Source organism: Lepisosteus platostomus, chromosome 20 (genome assembly GCF_059453375.1).
Source record: "Lepisosteus platostomus isolate fLepPlt1 chromosome 20, fLepPlt1.hap1, whole genome shotgun sequence".
Classification (NCBI taxonomy): Eukaryota; Metazoa; Chordata; class Actinopteri; order Semionotiformes; family Lepisosteidae; genus Lepisosteus; species Lepisosteus platostomus.
Window position 1 is genome coordinate 1,576,498 of NC_142630.1, and position 13,259 is coordinate 1,589,756.

At 41.1% G+C, this 13,259-nt stretch overlaps 1 protein-coding gene across 1 annotated transcript; it reads right to left on the reverse strand.

Moving 5' to 3' along the window:
- Window positions 1-6,311: 6,311 nt before the first annotated feature.
- On the reverse strand, window positions 6,312-8,573 carry mc1r (melanocortin 1 receptor). The gene is made up of 2 exons (XM_088613572.1): window positions 7,816-8,573; window positions 6,312-7,509 (listed from the first exon to the last, which is right to left on the reverse strand). The coding sequence occupies exon 2, from the start codon at window positions 7,421-7,423 to the stop codon at window positions 6,446-6,448; it is 978 nt and encodes a 325-aa protein (XP_088469698.1). The 5' UTR covers window positions 7,424-7,509; window positions 7,816-8,573; the 3' UTR covers window positions 6,312-6,445.
- Between the last annotated feature and the right edge of the window lie 4,686 nt (window positions 8,574-13,259).

Consider the following 13,259-nt stretch of genomic DNA (forward strand, 5'->3'; position numbering starts at 1 on the left):
ATCAGGCTAAGTCTGGCTTTCTTCATATTTAACTTTGTATCCATTTGTTAGCCCAAATCTAAGAAATAAGAGAGAGGTTTCCAAGTGGCTCAGCCAGTAAATGTTGTTTGGAGTACAGGTTGAGTCCTGTAGACCAGACATCACCAGTACACAGTGGGCATGGGCAATGGTAGTAGCTTGATGTGATCAAGATTCCCCAGCTGGCAGTACAAAGCTAACGCTTATACAGCACTTTTCTAGACACACCACTCAAAGTTCTTTACAGGTGATGGGGACTCTCCACCATCACCACCAGTGTGCAGAATCCTCCTGGATCCACGTCCACCAAGTACTACTGGCAGGCCTGTGTAGTCCAGTGTATCCGCAACCTTCTACACACAAAAAATTCTAGAATAAGCTGAAATCAACAAGAAATGCATGCACAACAATTTAGTATGACATTGTATACATTCATGTTTATAAACAGCCTTTCATGTCAAGGAGTAAAAATGCTTTACACAAACAAATCATGGAAGTTTGTGTAAAGCAGAGTTTCATGGAAGGCTCCAGAAACTCTCGATGGGGACCTAGGGAGAGCAGCCAACACCCTTGGGTTTTGCAATCCTAGTGACATCAGAGCCCATGGAGTAGGGATCTCCTGGGGAAAAGAAGTAGCCATGAGGTAAGGAGAAAGGGGCTCTAATATTTACAGTGGGTAGGAATATACCGCACTCAAACCAACCAAACAAAAGCCTAAGTACTTTTCTGAGCTTCTTACTCAACTTTTGCCATGTCCCTGCTTACAGCCTCCTGTCACGAGCGTGATCCCTCCTCTCGAGGGCGCTCCGGCTCTTACACATTTTGCTGACTCCGTGCTCCTGCCTCCAACCCCGCCCCTCCTGATTTAAGTCTGGACCGGCTCCCGTTACATCTCCCAAATCACGAGGTCTTTTCTCCCAGACTCTTCTCGAAAACAGTACAAAAATGTTTCAAACCCACATAATGTCCACCTGGTGTCCTTCTCTCACTGCCTCTGGTGCAACTGGCATAACAGGATCCACTCTCTGTCCTCAGATGGCAGATGGTGACTATTTAAAACCTCAGCTTTCTGCTTTTTAAAATTGCCACCCAACCAAATTGTCCTGTGGGCAGCGGTTCAGTCCCCACAACCTTCTGGAGAATATGATCCAGACAACATCTCCTTGCCTGGACGCACTGGCCTCTCACCACTCTCTGACAGACACGCTGCCTCGCCATGAAGAGCTGAAGTCATGCACTGTGATCCTCACCACAGTGAAGAGAACCTCTTCCCATGAAGGAGAAGCCCCATGTCACCTACATACTTGGATATATGACTATACAGCCTTTAAACGTATCCAGTGACAGGACTTTTATTAAGAAAACAAAGGGAAATCAATATATAGTACAGTATAGTACATCCATCCATTTTTTAACATCTTCATCCCACTCAAGGTTGCGGAGGAACGAGAGCCTATCCTGACAAGCCACAAGCGCAGGACGGGATCCACTTGGACAGGACACCAGCCCGTGACAGGGTACAAACAGGCGAAGGCGAGCGTAGGGTCAGAATGCCGGGACTATAATTACTAGTCAATGCAGGTTGGGGCCTTACAAATACGGACCTCAATCGTGAGCAAGGAAAGGAAAGCTAGTGAGGGTTTAAATAGTGCTGAGAAATTGGTGCGTGAACGTTTGGGGAGAGAACAGCTCGTGGGAATGCGGGAGCGCTTACACGCGCGAGTGCGATTCATGACAGAATCAGGGCGATTTTAGAGAAAGGCTGTTCTGTCCTTGAGCTTGCATGAGAGGCATCCTGTCCACCAACAGCAGGCAACAGCTGACAAAGAGTCTAGTCAGCTCATCAGCTCAGGAAAACTTTCAATCCCAACGGTGAGAACGAACCAATCGAAGACAAAAGGGGCACAACAAAATCTTTTCACTAGGGACAACAACACTCAGGAACTGAATGCCGAAGTTGAGAACATTTTGGCTTAAACTGCTTGTTAAATGTGTAGCCTCCTGGCCACAGGACGAGGAAGCTTGAACCCGACTCAGTCAGCAGAGACCCAGGGGTAGCTGCGAGATGGAGACGAGGCTGGGGATGGAGGCGAAGGGAGCCGTTTGAGCAATGATGGTGATTAGGAACAGCTGTGCGAGATTGATTTGTCAGTGTTATCCCTCCCCCGAACTTCAATTCATAACTTCCATTTTAATTCAGTGTCATTGCAGTTGTGCAGCCTTTAGAGTCAAAAGGCTGCCGTTCTTGGACAGAACAACGTGCTTGGCCCCTACAGGAGGCTCTAGAACATGCTGAAAGGTCATCTTCTATCCGAAACCAGGGCTTTTATGAAAAGGCTCACGTTTACCATCCAGAATGGTCAATGCACCTGTCCTTACAATTGTTGAACTTTTAAAAATTACACCTGGAATCATTTCATTGCAAAGGAACTAAATGGATAACATATTTACCTCCTACTTGTAGTACAACAGGCGAAGGAAAAAAACAAAGCCCTGAAAATGAAGTGCTTGTGTGTGTGAGCTGCGAGGAGTACTTCTTAGTGAGAGGCGCATGATTTTACTTACGACTGCGTGCAAAAAGAACTCCTGCTCTGATTCTGTCTGATAAGTCTCTTCAGCTGCAAATCCGTCTTTATTTGTCTAAAAATACCTGACACTTTATAGTAATAAAGAAACATTTTGCTTTATTTATGTAGTTTTCTGGTGTTGAGACGTGTTTTGTTACTGTTGTTGTTGTTGTTGTTGTTGTTGTTGTTGTTGTTGTTGTTTTTGGACAAAAAAGCACATTTATTTTTCGTATTTTAATCTTCTGACCATTTAGTGAAGTGACCGGCTAAGGGTTGCATATATCTTCCTTGAGAGAATCTCCTCAGCTCGCAAATCGTTTTTTCACACATTAACATAGACAGGAACCCAGCGACCCGGAGATCGTCTAGGTTTTCTTCTGATCATTGTTGAATTTATGAGCATAACACAATTTCGTATTTTAATAAAGAGGCGTGTGTTTTCGGGACAGCGCGTCACGGTCTTATATAAAGAGGTTATAAATCTCAATTTGAGAAATGAATGCGCCGAAGTTCCTCGTTTTGCTATCGTTTCCTGCACCTTTGAAGACCCTCAGTTCCACCTGAAAGGCCACTGACGATTCAAGGAGTCTCACTCTTCTTAAGACACAACTTGCTTCAGCCACAAGATTTCAATACAGAGGGAGCGTCTTGTGCTTTGCAGAGACAGGGAAAATCAACTGAAACGCGCAAAATGACATATTATAACGTCCAATAAATTGCGTGGTATTAAGAGAAAAATACTTTAACAGAAGTAATCCAAGAGCTTTAAAATTAACTTTGAATCTCTTGTATAGCACATTTATGTTTTCAATTTTTCTACGCTTTCCTTTTTCATCAGTTTCATGATCACGTATGGGCTTGCACAAAAAACAACGATCTGGACATTTTCTCCGTCACGCTGTTATAAAGGCTGGGATACAAATATCGCGTGCTATTTTAGTTGCTCTGATAGCCACATGATCGCGAGAAAAAAGCTACAACATTAATTGCCTGTTAACAACAGCTTTGATTTCAGAACGGCCTCTGCCCTGAGAATGAAATGCGTTTAATTTACAAAAGGCAATTTTACAAAAAGAGTGGATTAAGCGTGGCAAAGACAACAGTTTATGAATGTGAACGACCCATTAAAACAAATGATAATTGCACACGATTAAATTAAATTTGAATTTCAAATGTGTTAGAGGATGCAGGAGTGCGTTTTCTCCCTGTTTCCAAGGTTTACTGTAGGTATGAATCATTGAAATCCTCAATATTTAAAATGAATAATGGTTTAGATGGTGATTTTTAAGTTTTTTAAAAAGAGGTTTTAATCAATTGATTTGAAATTATTTTTGAGATAATGGCACAAGAGCAACGCATTCAGTTATGGAGCTTTCAACTAGAGCGGCTGGGTTAACATTTCAGCTTGGCTTTTCCAAAGACAAGGGACGTGCGGATTTGTGGATGTACAGTATGTGTCTGTGTGTGCGATGCATTTAAATGCAAGCAAAGCGAGGATTTAATGCCGCACTATTAACTTTTATAGACATTTAAAAATGAATCGAAATACGAGCCGTTGTATTGCGCTATTTGACGAACTAATTAAGCTCTCTCATTCTCAAGTATCGCCCGAGTTTAAGTGCAGGAGCTGTAGCGATCTTTCCAGGCGCGCCTGGGGCGATGCTGGCTGACGTGACTTGAGTGCTATGACCAGAAAAGAAAATGTAAAATAATATTTAACAAACCCACCAAGCAGTTTATACAGAATAGCGCAGTCTTTCTTGTTTTTTTTTTGTTGCATTTAATGCAATTTCTGACAATCGAATCTTTGTATATCCCGAGTGTCCAAAGTATTCTATTTTACATGCGTATTTAAAGGAAAAAAAAGTTTTTTAAAAAAGTATTTTAATTTTGTCATTTTAATTATCCTATCTTTCATTATAGACATTCCTGATTTCATTTTGACAGTTGAATAAGCCCTAAATCGCCTCATTGGTCAGAGAGGTAACTGTACGCAGTCAGCTCTCAACAAATTGAGTTGAATTCACAAAGTCAGACACACAAAGGCATCAATATACACCACTTTATCAAGGGGATAACATTAATTGAATGATTTTTTCTTCATAATTATTATTAAACTAATGCAAGTAAATAATACAACATTGCAGAATCAAGTGATCCACTTACAGTTTATGCACCTCATGTGATGTTTTTTTACACCAGTACTTTACCTGCAAATTAAAGTTATTACATTATAAACACATGCATATATATATTATACTTTAGTATACTCCTTATCTGGAAATTTTCACCAGTTAATATAAACAGTGAATTACATATCTGAAGTTCTGTAAGTTTATAACTATGGCACATTAAATGAGCTTTTAATTATATGAAAAATTAACGTTTAATGCTTTTGTTTATCTTCGTGGTGATATCTGTTTCACTATCAAATATTACACCCATTCAGCACTGAATTGTTAAATTAGTAGTCTACTATAATTTTTAACTACACTTTTTATGTTTTTTAAACATAAAAAAGTTTGTTTTAGAATCACTTTCCTTTTTAAAATACAATGTGTAAAAACATTCTCAATTATATCATTCACATTGATAAGGAAAGAGTAACTAAACATTCAGAAGAAATAATATTTTTTCTTGCTCAACTTCAAACAACTTGCTCAGTACTCCTCCTACCTTACAGCGAACTGCCCGAATGCTTTAATATGAACGATTCTCCCCAGACAATGCCTACCCTACAAACATCCCATGTCCTTACGGTATTCTTATTCTTCGAAATAGAAGAACTGCGTTATCCTGTTCACTTTAAATGTAAAAAGATTTAAATCCACTCAAGTTTTAAATCACTTCGTGCTCATACAGCGTTATACGTTTTAGGGCTAAAATAAAATCCTACCAATCATCTTTTGGTACCATTAGCCTTCGTTAAGAAAGTACTGAAGTAGATTGCTGTAGCCTATTAGCATTCATTATATTTTACACAAAGACTGTTGTCTCTACTTGTGAAAAGAAATGTAGCTGTTCGTAACACACTTTTTGGTAAAAGCCGACACTCAGGGCCGTATCTATAAGCCCTTTGATTTTAAGTTTGGTATTGCGCGTTTTCCCCATAAGGCATATTAGGTGAAAAATTAAAAAATAAACCATGAACAGTTTACAGTCTGTTGTAAAGGCTTTATTTTACAGTGCAATAAGACGTATCTTCCTAGATTCAGATATGTATATACACATGCATTATAAATTTTAGCCAAACTGTAAAGAGAAAGCTAACTGTTGCTTTATTGATATCCCTTATTTTAGAGAAGTGTATTCCAATTCACGTGGTAGAATGGCTTGCTTTTAGAAGAGTAGATCAGTTTTTCATTTTTATTTTTCAGACTTACAATTTTCAAGCCGTGCATGATTGTTTTAGAAATATCAGCTCCTTAGCCTTCCCCTTCAGTCCGAAAAAATAACATTTCAGTACAATCAGCCAGTAAGAAGTCACCAGTTATGTAAAAAAAAATAGTTTCAAAGGGGCCAAAATATAGTTATTTGATTGTTTGATTTTACTTTACTTTATAACAAAACTTTACAAACCTTAGATGCAATTTATGTTCTTTTTTCTATTCAACATTAAAAGGGCTGGATATTTTGACTTCTGGTGCTCTTAAGAACCCACTTCTTCACCGTTACATCATGACTTTCACTGATGCTTCAGTGGACTGCAATGGAGGAAAGGGGAAAAGAGTTACCACGCAAAATCCAAACAGAGCCACCAGAGTCACACCGTAGCCCTTCCTCATGCCAGCTGCTCCAAAAAGAGTTCATTTTGTTTGCTTTTTTCCTTCTTCCTTCCCCCTGTCTCTGTGGAGGACCACCTACATGGTGAACCACCAGGAGCAGAACACGAGCTCCTTCAGAGTCCTGCGCAGCTCCTGGCTCCTGTAGGCGTAGATGATGGGGTCTATGAGGGAGTTGCAGATGATGAGGATGAGGAAGAGGTTGAAGTGACTGAAGAAACAGGCGCAGTAGGGGCTCTTGGGGCAGGTGAGGATGAGAATGAGATGAAGGAAGAACGGGCTCCAGCAGATGACGAAGACCCCCAGCAGGATGGTCAGAGTGATGGCCCCCTTCATGCTGGTGGCCTGGTGCTGGCGGCGGTTCTTGTAGTAGGTGGTGATGCGCTTGGAGTGGATGTGAGCCAGGATGAACATGTGGAGGTACAGCACCGCGGTGAACACCAGCATGGTGCAGAAGATGGTGATGAGGCAGATGATGACGGCGGTGTAGTTGTAGTAGACGATGAAGAGCGTGCTGGAGATGGTGCTGGCCACCCAGATGACCACAATGATGGCCACTGCGCGCTGGGTGGTCATGATATTGTGGTAGCGAAGAGCGTAGAAGATGGTGATGTAGCGGTCCGCCGCAATGGCGCTGAGGAAGGAGAGAGAGGACACCACCGAGCTGCAGATCATGATGTCGATCACGTTGTCCAGCTGCTTCATCATGTCCGGGGTCACCACCAGCACCCCCTGCTCGATCAGCAGCATGAACATGGTTTCCACCACATTGCTGACGCTCACCAGCATGTCGGAGACGGCCAGGCAGCAGATGAAATAGTACATGGGCGAGTGCAGGTTCCTGTTCTTGATTATGGCCAGCACCACCAAAATGTTCTCCACCAGGCTAATTAAGCCCAGAGTCAGAAAGATCTCGTGGGGGATTGTGATCTGCTCGCAGCCGGTGGAGTTGGGGCTGCCCAGGGAGGCGTTGGAGGTGTTCTCCCAGTGTGTGGAGGCCAGGGGGCTGACCTCAAGGTGTTTCATGATGAGAGGATTGAAGGCTGTAACGTTCATGTCCTTTGGCCCAGCCGCAAGAAAGAGTGTGGATGTGCTCGTTGGAAGCAGGGCTGTCAGTCTGAGTTGCTCTCTATGGCCTTGCACTAAAAACAAAGACACATGAATGAAAGCCTCCATTTAAAGGGCGTGTCATTTAATCTAAAACCCTCATCTTCTTTAGTATTTGATATTGATATCGGTGCGAAGTATTGCTACTACTGGTCTGTGTGCATTACAAGTATCCAATCCGTCACTTTATTTTAAATGTATTTTAAATCTTTACTTTCAGGAAAAAAAGTGCACCTTATAGAACAAGATATAACAACACCTAACGCACATAAAGCACTACAAAACTGCAAGAAGTACAATAAAAGGAAGGTTATACAAATTTAATATTCATTCGTTTTTACCTCTTAACTCTCGTGTTGCTGTTTCGGTAGCTCTGGGTGGCTTGCAGGCAATTCGCTGGTCGGGAGCAGAAACAGGAATCCGGGCGAACTCACCTCAGCTGGGTCTCGTCGCTCAGGTGCTTGAGTGCACATCAGAGATGCGTTCCTCCAGTCCGAGGAAACAGGAACAGTAGATATCCCGCAGGTCAAAAACGTTGCCTTTTCTTTTAGACTTTTGAGGTAATTAATGAGATCCCGGATTTTATTTGCACGTGTAGATTGAAAAAAATATTTAATTTCCCTTTAAACTCAGGAGTGAAGATATACCGTTCCCGAAGTCCCGGGTGCCTGTCAGCATCTCATCCCTTGGTATTAATCTAAATATTAAAAATGAAGAATGTTGTGTCTGCTAGGAATTCCCTTCTTAAGGCTGCCGTTTTCTTGTTAGAGCCGATACAGGCGGATTGACTCCCGAACTGTCGTCCCAGCTCGCACGAGATCTTTAACTGGTGAAGATCGTTACAAAAAGGGCAATCGAAGCATCTTTAAATATAATATATCTGAAAAAAAGTGACAATTCGCTCTTCTTTAAAGGTCGGGGTCTTGCTCAGGCTCCACCTATCCCAGTGATGAGCAAGCACATGACAAACCCTACAAAAAATGTCATTTTCATGAAGCCAAGTCAGCTCAGTTCAATGCTGAGGTCCCGTATGGCAATAAACTCGTATAGCTAACATCTGCGTCGTCGTTTGCGAAAATATATGTCACACTAAGACTCGGCGCTTTGTGGCGCTCTGGGCAAGGATCATTAAAAGATTAAAAACCGTTTCAGTCTTAATGGCAGCGAACATCATTACTTATTACAGGAATTACTGATTTCATTGCGCAATTGACTGATAAGGTGGACTCGCTGTTTGAGACTCAAAATCGCACTGAAATATGAACATAGGGAAATTAATATTTTTCTTAATTCCGAAAATTGTTAAAGTTCTTTTTTATTAATACAAACACTGAATGAGCCACTCGGACTCGTCTCGCGGTCGCAATATTGGAGACACTAGGCAATATTGGAGACACTTACGTTTTCGTGTAACCTAATTATTTTGGTTTTAACTGGTTTAAAACTGGTTGGTTTTAAAGCTTCTTAAACCGCCTAAAAATAAAGTCAGAGAGACGCGTAACAACAGGTGAACACGCCGTGTGTCGTGTCGTGCGCTTTGACCTGAGAGAGCTGCACCAGGCTGACTATCGCCCCCGCAGTGAGAAACACATCTGATCCTTCACAGCCAAATGAGCCAAATTAAACAGCCAAATGAGCGCAGAACCAGAACTTAAACCATTAAAACATTTTCACAACCTTTAATTGTAAAGATTGCGGTAGCAAATTCTGAATAAATGTTCTTACAATGTAATGATTGATACTTTGTTAAACATGACGCGTTCAGTGTTCAGCCCTGATACTAAAATAAATGTGTAAATTGAACATTTACTAAATAGATATTACTGTTTAATTTCCGCGTTGAGTCTGATAATACATTAGTCCTCCATTAATTTAATTAAGAAAAAAATATGGAGTAATCTTTAGTATGTATTATATTTGAACATTTGCAGTTACCAAATTGTAAAATACGGGCTTGTCTTGACTAAAGTATAAAACTAAACTGTACTGACTACCAATCTAACGTGTTAACGATCTGTAACAAACTGCTCAAAGCTGGTTACTGATTTAATCAGCAGCCTGTGCAAATTAGTAGTTTAAAGACTATGGAAGTTAAGAAAGGATGCCTTCAAATGAAGAAAGTGAAAAACAATCAAGAACATATTCCTTTATATTTAAAAAAAACAGCGCTATTGTATTGGTATCGCACTTACACAAACCGAACCGAACCGAACCGAACGTTCTTTGAAATCGAGAAGTGAGACACTAACATTATTTTGTGGTCGACCTTCACGTGTCGTGCCGTCAATAAAACAGAAGGGGTTTTCGGTGTTGGGTGAAAGGGCGGATCACGAATCGAACCGCATTTCGAAATGCTCAAAAGAGCACGATGTCTGCGATGTCTAGGAACACTTCTAGGATAATACTGTACATTCTTTCTAGAGCAGCACGATGGCAATACTTTGAAAATTAGCTACCGTCTGTCTTAATCGTTAGAATTTAAATTACAGTTCCAACTTGAGCAGAACAATGTTTTTAAGTACTGCGGGCTCGTTCCTTACACCACTTTCCCTGCACAAACTAAACAGACTCGATTTTTAAAGAACTTGGATAAATTATATCTCCGGTCACATTACTACTGTTATCCTGGGGCTCATTTCTTATGAAAGAGCGCATTCAAAACCGGAAAGAATTTCAAGATTTAAAAAAAGATACATGCCTTTAATGGAGAAAAGTAATTAGATTTAACATTCTAATTTGAGTTATTTTTAGCAAACGCATAGCTCGGAATTATTTATAATTCATAAAATGTTCATAATTTCTTAACAGTGGTCTGCTAAACAACGTGATTACACGTTGCTGATATTTAAATAAGAATTATGTTTGAGACACATCTAAGCCGCCAAAAACACGGAATAAACCTTTACTTGCTTCTTTAAGTAACTACCTACTACTATCAAACAGGCGGTGTGTCTGTCTCCCCTCCCTTGTGAAACTCTTCTGAAAGATGTAGCTATAGACTGTGTTAATCTTTCTCTTGCAGTTTACCATATTAACAGAAGAGCTTGCAGTGATGGGCAAAACACATTGGTCAGATGAAAGCAAGTATTACTAGAACAACAATAATAAAAGATGGTAGTGTTTGGCACAGAGGCACAGTGCCCAGCATTGCTGCCTTGCAGCACTGGAGCCCTGAGCTGAATACCGGACCTGGGGTCCTGTCTGTTATAGATTCAGTATGTTTTCCCTGTGTTTGAGTGGGTTTCTTCCCACAGTCCAAAGACATGCTGGTAGGTTAACTGTCTTCTGGGAAACTGGTCCTGGTGTGAGTGTGTGTGTCTGTGTCTGTATGGACCCTGCCTTGCGCCCACTGCTTGCTGGGATAGACACCAGCTCCCTGGCGACCCTGAATGGGATGGAGCAGTTGGAAAATGGCTGGATGGATGTGGTCTATAGAATACACTGCAGTTAGTCTGCAGTTAAACGAGAGATGCATAAGAATGAAATCATTTAATTCTGGTTACGTAAGAGCTCCTGCACACCATAAAACAGTCATCGGCCTCTTAAAATAGCTGTTGCCTTTGATGTATTATCCAAATTTGTTCCATTTGCTACATGGCTTATGTCAATGAGAAGAATTACCATCATTGAAAAAACATTTCTGTCTATCACATTGTACAAACAGAAAATTCACTGAAGCAGGTTCCTGGGAGAAGGGCAGTTCCCTCACTCAGAACATTTCTGTGATTGATTCCCAATTCTAATCCGATAAACCATTAATTCCCTTTCTCTAAAAAGAGCGCAGAAAGAGCAATTATGCTTCCATCCTGCAGTGAAGTAATGAGTTTTTAAAAGGCTGCTGGAGTGAATGTTCACATTTCAGAACGCACATAAAACCTTTCTCTGAAAAGCCCAAACTGGAACAAAAAATACACAACAACAAAAACATGCCTGTACAGTTCTGTCTATCACCTATCATAAAGATTCTACTTTTCTGGATGAAGCATTTATTGAGTTAAACAATAGTAACTGTTTGTCTGAAGTGCAGTCCGTGAACAATCAGATCATATGCACACAGTAGTACTTGTCAGCTCCAAGTTAATTCTGGCCTTGCTGACCTCTGTGAAGTGTGAACCCCCCAGCCTAATAGCAGCACTAACGATGAAACCCACCACATCCGTTTGTGCTGGTTTGTGTCTTTGAAAAACAAACCTTTTCCACTTACAGAGCTGCCATGCAGCATATTTCACACTGGGTGAACCACATGGACCTGGGCTGAATGAACAATCAGAAAAAGGAACACTTATTTTTCTGGCTTTTAATGTACAAACCGCAAGCAAAAGGCTCTGTATGTGCTAAGTTAGGTAAACTAACTGATACACATTTCAAACCAGATCCTTGTCTTTGCTTGTTAAATGACCATTATTTGGTTAATTTGTGTTTTAATTCAGAAAGGACTGCTTTTTGTTGGCTTCACAGCAGTTAAAAAAATTCTACAACTATGGTTATGCCCAGACAATGTGCCAGATAAACACTGAATACTCACATATCAGTATATTGTGAACTTAAGTTGTACAACAGCTAGGAAATTCTTAAAATGACCCAATCTGGAGAAGGGATTTCCATAACTGTTAGAAATAAGCTTCTTTCTTAAAACAGTAAATACACATACAGTGTAATCTATATTAACGTGTATTAAACTTGTATTACATTAGGTTGAGATAAAAATGTATAGCTGTATTGGTACTGTAATGTTGATTGTAGTGTTGATGTTTGTTTTTATTTGTTTTTTAATCCGTTTGAAAATCCAATAAAAATGTTGATTACAAAAAAATAAAGGGCACTGCTGTTCTTCAGCTGCATCTTCAAGAGAGTATTGAAGTCAGGAGGAAATACAAAGAACTGATCAAGACAACACAGGGTGAAATAAAAAACAAACACTGTACCTCAACAGCAGCAGCATGTCCATGTCTTCCCAAATGAACAGTGACAAAGAGCTGGGGAGAGGAGGACAAGGAAGGGATAACTAAACTCAAGCCAAACAATCAAGCCTTTTGACGGATTCAGTTTTGACTTTTGTAGATCAAAAGCAAGGAGATTATAATCATTATCCAACTTAGCAGGGTGAGACTGCATGAGTCATCACTTCTCTGTTTCCCTCACAAGTGTCTGGCAGCCTGATCTTCATTCTGCCTTAAACCTCATCTGATCACTGGATCAACATCCATCCATTTCCTAATCCGCTTATCCAGTACAGGGCTGTGAGGGGAGCTGCAGCCGGAGCCTGTCCTGGGAAGCCATGGGCGCAAGACAGGGTCCAGGATGCACCCTGGACAGGACACCAGGACACTGAGGAGGCTGGAGGACCTGCAGGCATGGACCTCACCATGGAGGGAATCCAAGATTGCAGGTTCTTCTCTGTGTGTTTCTGTTGGGGGCAGTGGGCAGTGATAATACCCACCAAACTCACCAGTCCCTGATGTTGAAATACACACAAAAAAACAACAGCGCCCCCTGCAGAAGGCACAGAAGTGTGGCTCAGTGGTTCTGGCGTGTTTCCCAGACGGCTGCTGGCTCAGATCCCCGGGCCAATGTTGCTGTGCTGCTTGAGTAAAGTCCTTCGCTCCGATTACTCCAGTTCATATCCTGATATATAAAAGGGCCCCTCTCAGGTCTTCGCTGGAAATAATCGTTTGTTTGCAATTGACATATCTGGTTAAACAACAGATTCAAAATCTTTGCATAATTTGCAGTTAATGCCTCCCCACTGAAACATTTTTTGCCCTGAGCAGTGCACACTTAAACA